The sequence below is a fragment of the Centruroides sculpturatus genome, unplaced genomic scaffold (assembly GCF_000671375.1).
Source record: "Centruroides sculpturatus isolate CEXI.00-Female unplaced genomic scaffold, Cexi_2.0 scaffold167, whole genome shotgun sequence".
Taxonomy (NCBI): Eukaryota; Metazoa; Arthropoda; class Arachnida; order Scorpiones; family Buthidae; genus Centruroides; species Centruroides sculpturatus.
Window position 1 is genome coordinate 129,611 of NW_019384372.1, and position 18,467 is coordinate 148,077.

The following is an 18,467-nucleotide window of genomic DNA, read 5'->3' on the forward strand; positions in this document are numbered from 1 at the left end:
CGCTCTTCTTCCTTATGCAGTTATTAATTCGGACGCAGTATTGTTATTTTATTTAAAAATAATAATATTGAATAGCTTTTTAATTATTATTATATAAATAAAGTTTTAAAAATTTATTTATATAATAATTTCAATTATTATAATTACATAATTTCTTTAATATTCAGGTGGCGTAACTAACTACGTTGTTGTTTAAAAAAAATCCGCCATTTTAATTTATAAAGGTCAGTATAATTATAATAACATAAAACTTATTAAAGTAGAAATTAAGTATATTTTGATACCCTATAAATAAGGTGGAAAAAAAGAGGAAAATGTAAATTTATTGAAAAAGTTTTAAAAAGATTATATCTCAAGAAAGATCAAAATTTAATTATGAATTTTATATGATGGAAGAAAATACTAATTATCGTCGACATTAAATCATTTTAATGGCGCGAACACAGTTAAAAAATTACACAAAAATATACAAATTTGTTAAATTATACAAAATATATATGACACAAAACAGTTTTTTTTTTATATTATACAACAACAAGATTTTTTTCAGTGTAGCACAATGTACTTAAGAGGTAGAGGAACTTCCATTCTTTCTCCCATCAAGTCTTCATTAATAAACATACAAAATTTTCTTTTATTTTATAAAAAGCCATTTCATTAAAGAATATAATTTAGAAATAAAAAAAAAAGTCTTTAAAATTTAAATGATTTTTTTATCTGTCAATTTACTAAGTCTAGCAAGTTTAGAGTAAACAAGAGATTTTATGCATGCATTCTGAATAATCAATGAATGAATGTTAAACGTGATCTTTATCCTGAAATTCGTTTATTTTTTAATTGAACTTAATCTAAAACGATGACTGGTTTATTCGAATTTATATTTAACTCAATAAACCAATTAATTGGAAGATGAAAAGCACTTAACATCTATTCACACCTCTTTGCTAAGAGTATTCAAGTCGCCTTTTAATAAGGTTAATTTTCAGCACTTGTGAGTGAAGAGGAATAATTGTTTTTAGTATCGAAGGTAGATTTTAGATTTAATTAGGTCACTGCAAAAAAACTGAAAACATTTTTTATGTCATATTTTATAAAAGAAATTCTTACAATTTTTTACTTTCCTAAATATACGTATTAATACAATACTTTCATTTCCAGAGGAAAAAATTGATTAATTTATTAAAAGTTTACTTTCACATATTAAATAAATTATATTTGATTTAAACTTTCCTGTAGTCATTTATATTATATATTATCCGTTTAAAATTGAAAAATGTCCACTGGACTTATTAAACTAGTATTTAATGTATGTAATTTTTAAAATTGGCTTAAGTTTTCAACCAAATTTTAAATTTCAATTTGGTTAAAATAACTTTCTATTAATTTACAGTAGTCGCGTTGAATTTGTCATAAGTCATTTTGAAGATATTCTAAATCTTTCTTGTGGAGATAATTTTTACTTAAAAGTAGTTAATCGATAACTCCTTTATTAAATATTGAACGAGAATCCTTCAAGTGATGATATTTTATTTTCCCATCGCGTTGAGTAGAGAAATGTAATTATATTACGATGAAGTCCAAGCTAACGAACCAATTAAATATACTATGAAGAATAAATAAAATCATTATTTGGTTAAGTTCAGTTTTATATTTATTCTAAGTTTAAATTAATCTCAAAATTTCATTTTTTTAAAAAAAAGGAAGATATTTACTTAGCTATTATAATTTGATAATTTTTCATTTTTGATATGAAAGTAATGTAGAATTTTATTCAATTATTTGTAAAATTGTTTCAGAATAATTCGTTTTCTAAAATGAAATTTGACTATTTTAAACTATAGACTTATATTCTTGCTATTATTTGAAAACTGTGCCACAGTTTGTTTATTTTGAACATAAACAAATAGATTTCTGATAAATATTAATATATAAAATTAAAATAATGTAAATTTATTGAAAAAGTTTTAAAAAGATTATATCTCAAGAAAGATCAAAATTTAATTATGAATTTTATATGATGGAAGAAAATACTAATTATGGAAAAGTTTTCTATATTTTACAACTAGTACTAAAAATAACTTCAATGAAAAATTCTAATAAATGGATAAATATCGCGTAACATTATTTATTACTTTTTTCTTAAAGCTTTATAAAGAAGAAAGATGAAGGAAAAAAATTTTATATATAATATATATATTTTTTTATCCAAACGAAACCATCAATCCTTATACAATTCAATCGAATTTTGGAGTGATATTATTATCCTTTCAGGTTGAATATTTCTTTCATTTTTTGATCTGAAACCGATTTTAAAAATGGAAAATTAAATTTCAAAACAAAAAAATCGGCTCTAAATGTTTTCTTTTCGGTAAAAACGTGTTTATATATGTTAAAAATTGAATTTATCTTTTTTGGAAAGAATGACAATCAGATAACATCTACATCTATATACCATTTTAGTAGTTTAAAATTTATCTACATTCAAAAATCGTTAATTTGAAACTTTTTCGGATAAGTACTTAACAGCTTTCATATTTTAACTAGATTACTAACCAAATCGAATTTTACTGATGCTATTACCAAATTAAGCTTTCATGATACGAATAATGTTTAATACAAAATGATAAACCTTTTAAGTCTAGTAGGAAGCTGTGAAATCACTAATACAGAACAGGAACATATTCGATCGGTTTTGACCTTTAAAGACAACTAAAAAAAGGATAGTTTCAGCCGGCAACACAATCTGATAAAAGCAGTAACTTATATGATTTAATCCGTTAAAATATTCTGATGGGTTTAAAATGAACAAAAGGTGGCAAGAAATTGGATAGTAGCGCGAAATATTTCTGAAGAATTGAATAACTCGCTTGTCAGAATGATAGAATTGTTAGGAAGAAGTCCTCGATAATGTTTTACAAAATTTAAAATATAATAACTTAAAATGCCTTGCGCTTACAAACATAGAATGTTTTGCATATAAAGACGTAGAATCTAAAGTTTTTTCTTTCGATCGATATGAATTTAATTTAATTTCAGAATGGATAAAGAATAAAATCTTTAACGACGCTAGTCAATGTCTCGAAGAATGTAAATTTTTAAGAAAAAAGAAAGAAACATGATTATTGAAATTTTTACTTACCAGAAACGACCTGTGAATTGTGCCCTTTTAAATGCAAAAAATTTACTAATGCATATTATGCTTATTCTAAATGTATTAACATTTCAGTATTGAATTAATGATGAAAAAGTAAATACTAATTACAGTAGAGCATCGATTATCCGACCCCCGATTAACCGTCACATCGGTTAAGCGACCGTTCTAGTCGGCAAATTTTAAATGTCCGCTAGTGATGTGGCATTACAATATTTGGCTATGTCTTGGCTACTTTAATATTATTTTTGTTAAATTTTTGCGTGTTTTAGCCGGCATCAACGGCTCGACCATTGAAGGGAGAGCAGTATTTAAACGAGACTTAATTTTCTAATTATGAGTGGTTGTTTGTTTCGTGAGCAATAAAACAATTTAAAAATAATTTTTAACGATACAATAACGACGATTATTATTTTAAAAAAAATTTGTTAGGCTCAATGAAAATCAATGAAAATTCAACGCAAAGTTGGTTAATAGCGATATACTAATAAACTAATTACATGGGATATACTAATATCCTAATATACTCTACTAATAATGTATCTTTTCCCTTCTTTTCGGTTATCCTTTTTCAGTTATCCGACCAACCTGAGTCCCCAATTGAGTCGGATAATCGATGCTCTACTGTAGTAATATTTACATAAATGACAGTATTCACTGTCCTGTATTCCTCCATCAAATGCCTATGGTTTCCTTTAATATATGTTTATGGTATTATATTTCCGAATTTACTTAAAGTTTATATTAAGTAAAAGCAATTTATCGTGTTTAAATTAATGAGGATACAAATTGAACATATACAGAGATTCTCGTGTGAATAAAAATTAAATTTAGAATGTTAAAATTTCTCAAGAAATGTCATTTGATCTTACACAGAAATTTTTAGTGAAAAGGAATATCAAATAAATAAAATTTATTAGCGAAACAAAATATTAGTCTCATAAAAATTTAAAATGTTTTATAAAAAAGAAATAAAATAATCTTATAAATTGATAGCATTTTTATACTCCCGGTTAAAAATTGAAACAAACTTTATATTGGCCTCACTTCAGCTTTTTCTTAAAAAAAGAAAGTCTAATATGTGTAAGAGAACAAATGGTAAATCTCCCATAAAAAAGAATTTCTTTTATTTAATTCTTCTTTCTATATATCGTGATAGATTTCTGATATAAATACTTTCTTGCGAAGACAAATGCGAGTAGTCATACATCGAGTATGAGTTGCACTCGAAGGTTAGATTACAATTCATTATTTTATTAATATCAGTTTTATTTGTCGCTAACAGATGGCGTTAAGATATAAAAATAATTGTTAAAATATTTTTAATTATGTCTTATAAGTTATTCATGATATGAACCTAGGTTGTGACCGAATAAATGTATGAAATGTTTATAGCGTAATAAAGTTAAAATCAGATGTTAAATATTATAGAAATTCGCTTTGATAAATAATTGAATATTTAAAATGTTTAATTTACACATTTTTAATAATTAAAAGAAAGTTTGAATCTATTCCACTTAATTATATATTTCTGGATGGATTAACACGTGCTGAATATATGATTTTCATTCGGTTGTAGTACATTATCAATTTGAAATATTTACATCTTACTTTTAATTTATTTACAACGTTTCTTCTCATTTTTCCTTACTCTTCTGGATGTTTTGCGATTAAAATTCAGATCATCATTATACTAATTTTTAATCGTATAAACAAACATGTACAAAATTTATGTTTATTTGTTTATAATACGAAATTAATAAATCGTAATTCAAGAAGCTTAAAATATTATTGATCATTTTTGTTTAAGTCAATGAACTTTATACCTGCTTGACTTGGATATCGATGTATCATCCGAAAATATCATTGAATTCCGTAGATAAGATCGGAGGGAAAAAATATAGTATGATGGAAGAGCGTTATTTTGTTGGTATCTACTGTACAAATCTCTCTAAGTATAAATGTAAATAATATGTTTGTATACATTCTATCTGTGTATGTGTATATAAATATATGTGTGTGTTTACGTAGCAATGTAGTAAATATAGCAATATATTTTGTTAAAATATATATAAGGTCTACCCTCCAAAATATCATTTCGATTTGAATAAATGATTTCTATTAAATTCTAAAATGTTTTCTGCGGAAAAACGTTTATGAAATTATATATATATATATATATATAAGTTAAATAAACTGGATAATAATATATAACGAAAACTGTAATATTGTTTTCAATAAGAAAAAGAAAATAAATAAAAATTGCAGCATCACTTCATACACTTTATATATGTAAAAAAAAACTTTATCTATAATTTTATTATGTAAATTCTGTAATAATAGAAGAGATAACTTGGATATTGTCCATATTTAGCAGCATTCTGGAGGAAAGCAGTAAATCTTTAAAATAAAAATCAAATTGATGTACTGTACTTTTCAGAAAGCTGCAAAAAACATGTATTTTAATCCTCTATTTTAATTACAATTCATATATTTAGAAAATAATTTTTGTTAATTTATTGGAATTTACACTATATATTTATTGAAATTTATATATATACTGAATATAGATCACTAAATTTTCTTTGAATATATAATATATATATATATATATTCAAAGAAAATTTAGTAATTAAGTTGAATATATATATTCAACTTAATTACTAAATTTTCTTTGAATATATATATATATATATTATATATTCAAAGAAAATTTAGTGATTAAGTTGTATCGTTTACTGAAAATATTCGTAAGAAACATACTTTAAAACAGTGTTTGAGAATAGTTAAACATTTATTTAGCTAATCATAATTTTACGTGATCGATATTAAGTTTTGTAAAATAATTTATATAAGGAAATAAATTCTGCTTCTAAAACGACTTTCCTTAACAATATTTTTTTCCTTATTTATTTTTCGAATCGGTAATTATTTACAAGCTACGAAAATTTAAATCAGTAAATCTCATGCACGAATCGAGTTTCTCATTTCTGACGTTTCATTCGAAGCCATGACGTCTGCCGTGACGCATTACCATTCTGGACGTCATTCTGACGTCATGCGGATGAGAGCAGAAAATCCAGCAATTTGAAACGAAGAAAGTAAATCGTTAATCCCGGTAATTACTAGATAGAACCATTAAGAAAGTAATGTAATTATTTTGAGTGCGCAAGGGAAACATAACATTTATTCATTACACTAAAATCGATATCATACCTGGAATTTTCTTCATGCAGAAAAATATGGATTTTTTTTTCTGCATAAGTTGCTTATTAAACAATACTGTGAGGAGAAAAAAGATTGATAATCGAAGCTCTTTTAGATAAATATAGATGCTAACTTCATTTGAAATTGATGTCAGATTCGTAAATTAACTTCCTTATTATGTTTACATAAGTGTAGTTCCTTCGAGTTCTATTGAATTCTATAATTTAATATTTGCTCCTCCTGTTCCTCTCGTGTTTCTAGTCTTCAAATCATTCAAATTAGCAAATATATCTTTCCATGTATGTAATTTTCTTTTCTCATTTTTGTGCTTCTGAATGTTTATCGTCATTGAATAAATATTAAGACGGAAATTAAGCAAAACGGGTAATTTATCATCTTTATCCTTTTTATCACTTCGATATTATGCTTTGTTTATTATCTTTCACCGTTCGAAAGTAAAAATGAATCAAAAATCCATTTATACTTTTAGCATCATTACTAAAAGTTCTGAAATAGTTTTGCAAAAATGGTTTTTCTTACGTGCTTCCCTATATTGTTAGTACATGAAAGGATAAATGCTGATGATATTTTTTTTTCTTATCTTTCCTTTCATTCTGGAGTTAATTATTATCAGAGCTAATTATTCGCATCATCATATCAAACTCGACCGAATGGAATTCTCATTACCATAAAAATACGACAAAGATTCATACTCTATTATCGAAGAGATAAGGTCAATATAAATTTTCTTTTGTTTATTTTCCAGAGATAAAAATGAGTTCTGATACTGATTGTGAACAACAGGAAACAGTATCGAGGAAGAAAAAATTCAAACGGCGCCGAAAATGTCGTAAAGTATGCTTATATCTTTGCTACTCTCTATTTTAATTAAATTAAAATTTGTCAGTATAAAACGCTCCCGTTTTTTTCCGCTGTTTTAATTTAATTTTTAGGAAAATTGCATTCCGGAGTGCAGAAAAAACGATTCGACAGTAAGTTTTAAACTAGGGAAATTTTCTTAAAAGTAAATTTATTAATTAGTTAGCAAGTTGCTTATTTATAATTTACTCTTGCAGAATTCTGTACCCGTTAGAGGCACGCGTCGCTGTTACTCGGATTTCATCACTCAGCAACGTCTAACTGTAAGTCTGCATTAAAAAATATAAGGGTGTATATGTACTGTACAGGAAAAAAGCTGTTTTATTTTTTCTGTCGAGATCTTACATAAATAAACGAACAGTTCACGGATTTAATGTTTTTATTTTCTGTAGCGACGTCTTGGCATTTATTGCAGAGGAAAGAAATCAAACACGGTAACTCGCAGTTGTAAGTCCTGAATTCCTTTTTTTTCATCTTATTAACTTAATTAATATTTCAAGGCATTTTACAAGATTGATTTGTATAAAAATAGAAACATCTCGAAAATTTCTTACATATGGTAACAAATATGAATTATGTATTAGTTTTTCTTGATATAATTCGAATGTTTTATATAACAGATTAAAGTTCCATCTCTGCTAACTCAATATATATATACACACCTGTATGTTTTTGTCCTGTTAAATAATTCAGTGTTATGCTAATATTTTTATTTGATTTTCGTGTTTTATTTTTATTTTTTCTTACAGGCGAATTTGAAATGTCAGACGAAACTAGAGCTAGAACACAACAAGATCTGAATAGAATATTGGATTTTTGGGCGGAGAAAACTCTTAATTCTGCTAAAGTTAATAATTCAAAAAATGATTTATCGAATAGGTTGTACTCTGAAAAGAATTCTGATGAAAAATTACATGAATCTGATTCAACCCCAAATAGGTATCTTAGTTAATTATAAAGAATAAATATATTTTGTTATCAACAGTGAATGATATGAATTTTAAAGAAATATATATAGAAAGAATTACGCCTCTCTTCCACTTTCTCCATAAAATACATGTGATGGATGTATGTATGATATAGGATTTCTTTCAAAATGAAATACGACCCCTCTCCAGTTATTTTTAAAAAACAATCTATTTTCTCTTTCACATGACAAGATTTTTACAAGAAAATTCTTTTTATGCCATTTATTATATCTTTTTATTAATTAACAGTATTTATAGAACACGAATGGCTTTAAGCGTATGCTACATTTCGTGTGTTTACTCTTAAAATGCAGTACTTTGAAGTTTTCTAAATGATCTGAATGGAGTTTAATATCTAAAGAGATTTTCAAGGATGTCAACTTGTCTCGAGTGTGTTGACCTTTCATATTCCTTGATTTCGTTTATATTGTATTGCGGCTATATAAAAGAGAGATTCCACTTATGGTTAGAGTCCTTTTATCTGGATTAAATAAAAGAAAGATTGCCGTGCAGTTAATCCGATTCAGATTATTTTTATTTCCGGAATGTCTGATCATTTCTGTGAAGTTATTTATAGCAGAACTTTTCTTTATTGATTTAATCTTTATTTATTTAAAATCTACTGATGACGACGATTATTTTTTAAATTTAGCTTTCAACATGAAATCTCATCAACTCCCTTAAATACACAAAGGAAATCTCCATGTTCTACGTTAATTCCTAGTACTACTCTGGTAAGATTGCCTCATTTTTTGTTCTAGTTGATTTAAATTCAAGCTGCTTTTCATTTTTAGCCGATAAAATAACACCAATTCTCTTAGAACTGGATTAAATTCAAGCTTTTTTGAATCCTTTTAAAAATACATAATCAAATTTATACAGTGCATTTTCTCTATTATTTTTAAATAAATTATAGGTTTATATTTTTATAGCTGTTTGAAAAATAATTTCAGTAAAACTTTTGAAGTTGTTACAGTTTCAATTAATAAATTAATTTAAATGATATTAATTTACTTTCAGAATGCACCACTTAAAGAAATTTTAGGAAGATTTCAAAAAGTTATGTCGTCAAAATGCGATCAATATTTCTTAAGAGAGAGTATGCCTCCAATTTTTAAGATATATATATATATTAGTAATATGTATAATGTTATATACATATGCTAATAGTTGTTTTTCAAGATTATACGTTAACAGTTTTATTTTTTTTAAAAAAACTTTTTCTCAACAGGTATTCAGGAAAACATCAGAAAGAAATTAATGAATATGTACTGTACGAAGTAAATATTGGAATTGTAATTAATAAAGTTTAACTAAAATTTGTACGTAATCAATTGAATTTAAAACGTGTTCAATTTTTTTTTGTTTTTTGTTCTTTTTTACAGCAAAACCCAGGATAATTCTAGTCAAACAAGTTCACCAAATACGGATTACTCCCAAGGTAATTATTAAATAACTTGTAATTTTTCATCCATTGTATAGTCTTTAACTCATTACAAGTGACATTAAATGAAAAGAAGGAAATGAAGATAGCACAGAATGTAATTATTTTCTGATATAATCGAATTTTTAGAAATTCCTTATCTGTTTTCAGCTAAATATCGGATTACAGAAAACTCATTACTTTCTGCCGGATCTGAAAAATTATTGTTAAAGTCAAATAGTGTTGATGTTAATATCAGTTATCGCGAAGATAACTGTTGCAAAACAGATAATGAATTAATTCTCGGGACATGTGAAATGAATTCACAACTCCAATCGGAATGTCTGAATGTAAGTTAATGAACTTTAATAAAATTATTTGAAGTCAAAATTGAATAATAATAATAATATGTAACTATTAAATTTGGCAATTATTTTCAGGCTTTCGGTAGTTTGAATAGTGATAAATCCGATTTAGCTGTAAGTACGATTTTAATATAAGCTGCATTTTCTTCTAAACACAGTTATTATTGTTTTAACGATGGCAAAATCTTTCAAGCATTAATAAGATTATTATTATTGGATTTGTAGTGGTAAATAAAATATAATTTTTTTATTATTAATTTAGAAAAACAATCAAAAGTTTCTGTACTATATCTTAGTCAATAATAATTATAAACTTTCAACTGGAGAATATGATGTTTAAGCAAATAAATAATACAACTTACCATCGATTTATTTTACATAATAAAATTGCTCGTATTTGTACAATGTATCTTGAATAAATTCTAAACATAAAGTAGAATATTTTCCCACTCATATCTAGAATATTCAAGGTATTTTTTTCTTGAAGTATTTTATACTTAGACATTTCTCTTCTAAATGTACTGTATACATTATAGGTGAAAGTCCCCTTTAAGTTATGTTAAATAATTTAAATTTTATACTGTGAAATAGATAGATACTGCTAAATTTTCACTTTCAAATACAAATTTCCAATAGTATGATCAGCTATTGATTTTTTATACTAGTTTATATAACAGCGAGTTTCTATTGGATGATAATAAGTAAAATAATGATGAATAGTAATCAATGTTTTATATACTAAGGAAATGAAGTTAGAATGCAGAATTCAGTGGAAATTTCCTGTCAACTGACCTCCTACAGTCTGACCCTGACCATATATCATATCTTATAGCGCTGAGTTTCCTGTTACATTTCTCCAATATGGTAATGTTCTAACAAATGATAAATGAATGAGAACAATGACCTTCTATTTAATTGTTCAAAACTATCGTTTTAATATAGAAATTTCAAATAATTTTGTTTAAAATGATTATGAGTAACATTGTATTCTCCATATTGAAATAATTATGGGAAGAAAGCTAACCTCCTTTAAATTAATGCTGAAGCAAATCAAATATATTTGTTTTTCTTCCAAAAAAATGGGGGAAAAACAGTGATAAATACTGATTTTTAAAGAATTGGACATTTTTATTTACTTATTTTATCGATTGTTAGTCTCGCCTGGATTGGTTGGATGCATTAGAAAAGAGTTATTCCTCACCTGCAGCATCTCCAGAAGCAATTAAATTTTCTGAAGCAGCTAATTTTACCGATCTTTCTTCGGGATCTCCAATATGGCAAAATTTGCAATTACCTTCACCACTTCATCCGCCATCTTCAACTCCAACACCTCCTTGGAAATATCCACGACAGAAAATGTTTTAATTAGAAATTTTTACTCTTTATATCGATTGATACTGCGGTGAGTTCCCGAACGAAACAAAATACAATTTTTTTCGTTAATTTACTTGAATTTTACCTGTGTTCATGTTTTGAAAAAACATTATTTTGGTACAATTTGCATAGATTTAGTATAATTAAAAATTTATATAGATATTTATTTCTGGAAATTACTACAAACTATGGAAATAAAATGTTTTATTTGCACATATAATGACTAAAGTATTTTATTAAATTTGATAAAAATAAAATATATCTGTTAACTGTAATCTGTGATTTATTGTGATCTGTCCTCAACGTGCAAGCAGTAACATAAGTTATATATGCTCTATTAGTTTATAATTTTAGAGCTGGTGCATCATGCTCTTTTAGTTTGCAGCTGGTTTATAGAATCTTATTACAGTTTCTGCAATGAAATTTGCTCTTAGTGACAAAAGAAAATTCTGCATAATAAAAGAACTCTACTAATTTTCATCTTATCATAAAAATTTTTAAATTTGCAATTTAGCCAAATATTTTAACTTTATGCCACAATTATATTTCATAGATTGAAATGAAAAAAATTATATTTGACATTATTATTGTTAATTTCCACTTAAAATAATCTAATAATTATTAGTGTAGTTATATGACATAAATCAGTATATTATATATTTAAATATTCTTAATAATAAATTAATTCTAAAAGTAAAATTGCCTTAATCAAATTTAGTTTGTATTCTCCATATTAATTTTAATTTTTAAGAAGTTATAAATAATTAATGTTTATAAATATTTAATGATTAATTAATAAAACGAAATAGTTCCTATACATGTACTGTACATAAAAAAGATGATTGCATCAGTATCACTGTCAGTTATTATTGAACAGTTGTATTTGTGTTGAATTAAGTCAACACTATTCCATACAGAGATAATATAATTCTAGAAAGGAAAATTTTAATATTATATGAAGCTGTAAAATATATTTACAAATGAAATTAAACATAATCCAAAATTAAACTTGAATTGTTAAGTGAAATTAATGCTTAAATCATGTTTAAATATTCTTTAAATTAAAAGTTACATAATTTTAATTGTAACATTACAAATGTAGACAAAACTGAAACATAAAATAAAACTCATTTAATAACTCCCGTATTTTATGTTTTTTTACGTCTGTTTTCATTTTTTAATCGCTAATTAATATAGAGACGAAAACACGTTTTTATTCGTAATAAGTTACATAAACTATCCTGATGTTAATTAAGAAGGAAAATATTTAATTCATTCAAATTAATTCAAACTTCTTAATTATAAACCTTAAATGATGATGATTAAAATAATAAACGTGAAAGACCTTGTTTTGTGATAAATAAGTTTAGTCCTGTAAGGAAATCATTGGGATGTAAGAAGAAGGATATCGATAATTGGATTTCCTGACTAACCGGACAATATGTTGACACGAAAGTTGCTAAGAAAGAAATGATACGTCGCGTTTAGTTAGCATTTCTAACATGAAAGTGCTTAATTTCTGTACAGACTGGGTTGTAGTTTGCATACAGATAATCTAATACTTAAATATCGGTTTTATATTATTTTTATTGTCTATTTTAAATTATTTACACATTTATAAAACTACAGTTTTTATAATTTTATCCTTTCTGCAATTTTACATTCATAACTTTCTCCATTTCTGGCTGTTTTCAATGCCTTTAGTTGCTCTCTTTTCTGCCTCTGAAAAGAATAATCGTTCTCTTCAAACAGATAACATAAATATAGGTCGTGTTTCTTTTCTGGGTCGCTGTAGCAAGAAAAATGTTCGAAAATTGTGGCTTATAGTTTCATATATTGAGTTTTTAAGATAAAGCTATTAAAGATAAAGTTTTCAAGAACAAAATATAATATAGTATTTACAAACTATACTTTTTGAATTTTAAAAATTAAACATTTGAGAGTAATGTTAGATTTACACAAAATAAATATTCTGTTGGAGTATTCATCAAGATCATATGCAAAAGATAGCGTATAAAAAATATTTTTTAGTGCTGAATAAGCTTTTTTTTGTCAAGTTTTGTTTTAGCTATCACGCAATTACTATGTTCTTAGCCAAAAATAGAGTAATTGTGTAGAATGTAGTAATGGCAGTAGACTTGGAAAGTTTTGACAGTAATGTTATCTACTGCGAAGTTCAGAAACAAATTCTTCGTCAGATTCCGAGAAGATAGTTGGATTACGAAGGGATTATGAAGTAGTAAAAAAAACGAATGTAGTGCGCTCTCGAAGATAACCTGATTTAAAAGAGAATAGAAGGAACTTGTCTTATATTAAAGCAGTGATGATAGGTGAGATAAAATTTGGATTAAGTATGAAATATGTAGATAGAGTTTTCGACTTGATTAGATTGAAATAAATGACTACTTTTTATTCTGAATAAATGCAAAACTTAGCTCGTTTTTTAACTAAATTATGTTTATATTATGACAGATTTTGAAGATTGGGAGATTTTCAAAAAAGAATGAAGTTTATTTTAAAAAAAATCATTTATAAATATAGACAGAAAACTACATTTACTAATTTGTAAGCGGTAAGAATAGTTTTGTTTTTAAATATTTCAGCTTAGTGTAAATATTCTATTTTTATCCTTACTCAACAGAAAATTAATTTTAAAAAGTATAATTTAAATGCAAAATTTAAGAATATTTTTTACTAAAATATTAAAAATATATTTCCTTTTTGTTATAATATAAAAAATACAGCTTTATTAAAATAACGAAAATTCACTCAATATAAAGGCAACACAATTTCCTTCTTCGTCCATTAGTTGCATAATTAAATTTATTTCACTAACTTTAACAACATAACCGGAGATTTTATTTGTATTGTAGTTTATTCACCACATTGTTGTTACAATTTTTTTGATGATAATTTATATTATAAACCCTGGAGATAGTCTTGTCAGACTACTTGTCCAGTTAGCAGACAGTTGAAAAATAAGCATTATTATTTGGAAAAAAGTTAGAAATATTTATAAAGAACAGACAAAATAAATGTCTACACAATTTCCCTGTCTACAAAAATGTTTGTTCGTAAACAAATTCAAATACTAAAACATAATATCTATTCTACATAATATTAGGGTTTATTAAAGTTAAAAGTAAGTTTTGACTAATTTTATCGATTTTTGATACCCTTCAAAATATATCTTTTGTAGTTGGGAAGTCTATTGCTGTTGATATAAAAGATACGCGTTCGATATATTGTAAGTGTATAACATTCTCTAATATTTTTATACGCTACATTAATCTGTAATAGTTTTTTTTTTATTTTTTAAATCGAGTAAATACTTTCAAACATATAAATCAATACCATAAGCCGACAGAATACTAAATTGCTTCATTAATCGCCTTTTTAAATTCTTATCAGATCTATAAAACGCTCTTGGAGAGATTATTCATGTTGTTCTCAGAAAATACTTATTCAGGCATAAGTCACAGTCTCGTGTTTTCAGTAAAACCGGATACTTTCTTTGTCATTGTATAGATTTGTAAAGCGGAAACTCGACCCATATAAAGATATTTGTTACTAGATCTTGTAAGCTATTAACTTTATATAACATGTAAATAAAAAAAAATCAAAATTATCTTCTTTTTGTTTCTATTTCATTTACGATAATGGTACTGACTACATTTAGAAAAAGTAAATTTATATTAAATTTCAAATTATCTTGAGGTCAAATCAAATCAGACTAGGGAATAACTTTGCAAGAATATTTTATTATAAATGTATTTTATATTGAAATTTTCCCATTTTATAATCCTAACTTCATATCTAGGAAAAACCACAGTTTTTACAAAGAAAGTAACAAATAATTGCTGTTAAGTCTTTCCTTTTCCTTTGCATTATCAGATTTCCTGTTGAGAGAATATCGAAGAAAAATATTTTGTCTCCAAACCGATTTGTTCTATCTTATTCGAAGAACATGAATTGTGGAATAGTTACGTATTCAATTATTCTAATAGGGATATTACTTTTCTTTACTTACGTGGAATCAATTAGTAAGTAGCATAATTACATATCAATTTATATTTTTGTTTATAAAAGATTTTTTATTTAATTGAATACTAAAAATATTGAATTTCAATTTTTAATTTATTTTATTTTTTATGTTTTTCTTAACTAAATCAAGCGACTACTTTCTCTTTGTATTAATTTATCTCATTAGAATTTTTATTATTCAGAAAAATACTGTTTATACCAATAACCGTTACACATTAAGCGTATTATACACATCTGGATCGCATTTAACGAAACATTCAGAAATGAAAGGGGAAAAAATTAATAATAATAATTTAATAAAGAGAAAGAGAGAAAGCGAAAGGAGGAAAAAAATACATATATATTCAGTTACTGAAATTTCCAAATGGATAAATTTAGTGTAATTTCTCTTATGTCTTTGTTTAAAGTATTAATACACTCCATTGCCATTCTCAATGTAAATTTTGGATATTAACTTTATCTTTTGTCATGTCTAGAATGAATGGAATTTATGACTGAAGTTTAAATGCAAGAGAAACAATGCAAGCATATATTGAGATACTATTCACTCAGGTGTTGAGGAATCTTGAGAATTTCGAAAGAAAAACAAATCTAAATTTTTGAAAAAAATAGATATAAATAAATTTGAAACATTCGCTTTCAGTATTGTAAGAATGAAAATGACAAAAATGCTTAAAAATAAATAAAATTTTAAATTATTATTAATTTAATTAAATCCACATTTATAGTTAAATATATAAATCATTATAAGTTTTATTATTTAAAAAAATAATTCAAATTAAAAATTTTTCAATTTTTCAGCTATTTATTAATGTTTTATATTCGTATAAAAATGCAGAAATTTAAATATACGTTATTTAAAAAAAAGTCAAAGTAGCGTTTTATAAATATTAAATAAAATTTTATATTCTTTAATAATTTAAAGGAATGAGGAAATCGCGAAATAATCATAATTACTTAAAATTTTATCGACCATAAAGATAAAAATAATGAATAAAATGATTATTTTTGTAGTTTGTTAAAGTTAACAAGACTGTACACGAAATGTACGATGTTTTTAAATAATTTAACTTATTCTTCATGAATTTAATTGAAGAAATAATAACACCGAATTTTAACTTCATAAACCTGATATTAAATAATTAATTTAACGAAATTTGTTTTCATTGTATTTGCATACAAAATATATTAACAGTCAACAAAGTAGAGAGAATTAAATTTTCCTCTTTAATTGCTTCTATACAGAAAGCATTTGTATATATCTGTTTGCTCAGAAAGCGTTTATATTTCTGTTCTCTCAGTACAAAAGATATAATTAATGACGTCTACTTTGATGGGAAATGATTACAAATTGGTTGTAACCAAATACTGGGATCCTAGTTAATTACTTTGAATAAAATTAAGAATTTTTGAATTAGTTGAAACTGAAATTAGAATATTTTTCTTTCTAACTACTAATTACTCAATGACAAAAATGTCAGATATTATTCTAGTAATAAACCAATAAAATATACTGTAAGAATAGTTTTGTTTTTAAATATTTCAGCTTAGTGTAAATNCATTATTAAATAAGTGTAATATTTTGATAGTATCTGCGCTGAATTTACATGTCTTAATTAAATTGTAATGTTTATAATACATAAATATTTGCAGGTGTTGTTGGATCTATTTTTAATACAATAACAATTATATACATTTTATGCTTATTGTAAAATAATATTATTTTCCGAAGAAATATTCTAGTACTTTTTATAAATTCAATGATAAAAATAAATCATAAAAAGATGTATAATACTATTAAAATAAGTTTTCTTATATATATATATTAATATTAAAAAAATCAAACTTCGCAAGCTTGAGAAACAATACAGGATGCTGTATTAAATAAAATAATTCCATTGAATGAAAATGAAACACTGCAATAATTATTCATATTAAATGTTAATTTTTTGTTTTGATTTAGTTAGAACAACAAAATTTAAATACTAACTAATACTTGTGACTAAGCATTTTTAAGATTTTAATAGATAATGATTAAACAACGATAAAGTGAAGGAAATTTGAGTATTTTTCATGTGCCCAATCAATCTTCCTTCATTTATTAATAATTATTATTATACTAAATATTATTATTATTATTGTACTAAATATAAGTAAGGTATAATAGTAATTGAGCAATATAAGCAAAATGTAATAGTAATAAGTAAGTATATAGTAAAAAGTAAGTTATAATAGTGATTATTATTATTACTATTATAGCTTATTTAAATTGCTCAAAATAAAATATATTTTCAAAAAAAAAATTGTATTTTATTTTTCCTAAATCATTACAATTCATCTTGCTTTGATTAATGTTGCATGCAGCAATATTATTCACATTATCCAACTATTTTCTTAAATGGAAATATTTATTTTATAAATTATCTATAATGTTCATTTCCTGTTATGGATCTACATCTAAATTTTTCGCTGCAGTAAACTACACATCTCATATTTTATTGGTTAAGATTTTAAAATAATTGACACTTACCTAGATAGACCCTGTGTTTCTCAATTATGTGGGTTATGATCCCCTTGAGAATGTGAACCATACTTCTGAGCAATAGAAAAATTGTTTTCCGTGAGTAACGGAAACATTAAAATCGCAAGTTAAAACAATAAAATATTTTTTCCTTATAACTGATATATTTTTTTTTGCGTTACGTTTCTAAAATGTTAAGTCAAATTGCGCTGCTTTAAGTTTAGTGGGTTGAATCTTTAAAATATTAAGGACCTAATATTAGAAATTGCTCTTAATATAAAATAATCATATACAAAACCAATGGAATACGATAAATTAAATAAGATATTTTGAAGAAAGTATAAATTACGAATGGAAATAGTCTAATCTTTATTAGATGTAAATTATTTTAGTTCAAAAACAAGAAACAAAAATCATGGAAAATTTAATTTTTTTCATTAAGCATAACTGTACTTTTGGCATAGAAATAAAGTTTTAACGTTACAACATAGCCTTAAACCGTTACGTTTCATACCGTACATTAAATGATACTCTG

At 24.9% G+C, this 18,467-nt stretch overlaps 2 protein-coding genes across 3 annotated transcripts in view; both read left to right on the forward strand.

Moving 5' to 3' along the window:
- Window positions 1-11,250, forward strand: LOC111615106. The gene is made up of 14 exons (XM_023356506.1): window positions 1-37; window positions 168-224; window positions 7,125-7,213; window positions 7,312-7,350; window positions 7,435-7,500; window positions 7,630-7,684; window positions 7,987-8,176; window positions 8,858-8,939; window positions 9,226-9,304; window positions 9,437-9,485; window positions 9,591-9,646; window positions 9,800-9,978; window positions 10,069-10,220; window positions 11,149-11,250. Exons 3-13 carry the CDS (start codon window positions 7,133-7,135, stop codon window positions 10,126-10,128), a joined length of 936 nt encoding a protein of 311 aa, XP_023212274.1. The 5' UTR covers window positions 1-37; window positions 168-224; window positions 7,125-7,132; the 3' UTR covers window positions 10,129-10,220; window positions 11,149-11,250.
- LOC111615091 overlaps window positions 10,467-18,467 on the forward strand; it is a 20,633-nt gene continuing 12,632 nt past the window's right edge. The window contains exons 1-2 of one of the 2 annotated variants that reach the window (XM_023356485.1): window positions 10,467-11,395; window positions 15,262-15,410. In XM_023356485.1, coding sequence (XP_023212253.1) covers window positions 11,268-11,395; window positions 15,262-15,410 — 277 coding nt within the window. In that variant the 5' untranslated portion in view covers window positions 10,467-11,267. Of the gene's footprint in view, window positions 11,396-14,994; window positions 15,116-15,261; window positions 15,411-18,467 lie in introns of those variants that run through there. The other variant, XM_023356494.1, reaches the window with a different exon arrangement.

Excerpts from the sequence above, each read along its gene's own strand:
- LOC111615106 (XM_023356506.1), top strand. The coding sequence starts at position 7,133 with ATGAGTTCTGATACTGATTGTGAACAACAGGAAACAGTATCGAGGAAG. Across the intron at positions 9,486-9,590 it reads ATGAATATGTACTGTACGAA|CAAAACCCAGGATAATTCTA; the intron begins GTAAATATTGGA and ends TCTTTTTTACAG. Across the intron at positions 9,647-9,799 it reads AAATACGGATTACTCCCAAG|CTAAATATCGGATTACAGAA; the intron begins GTAATTATTAAA and ends ATCTGTTTTCAG.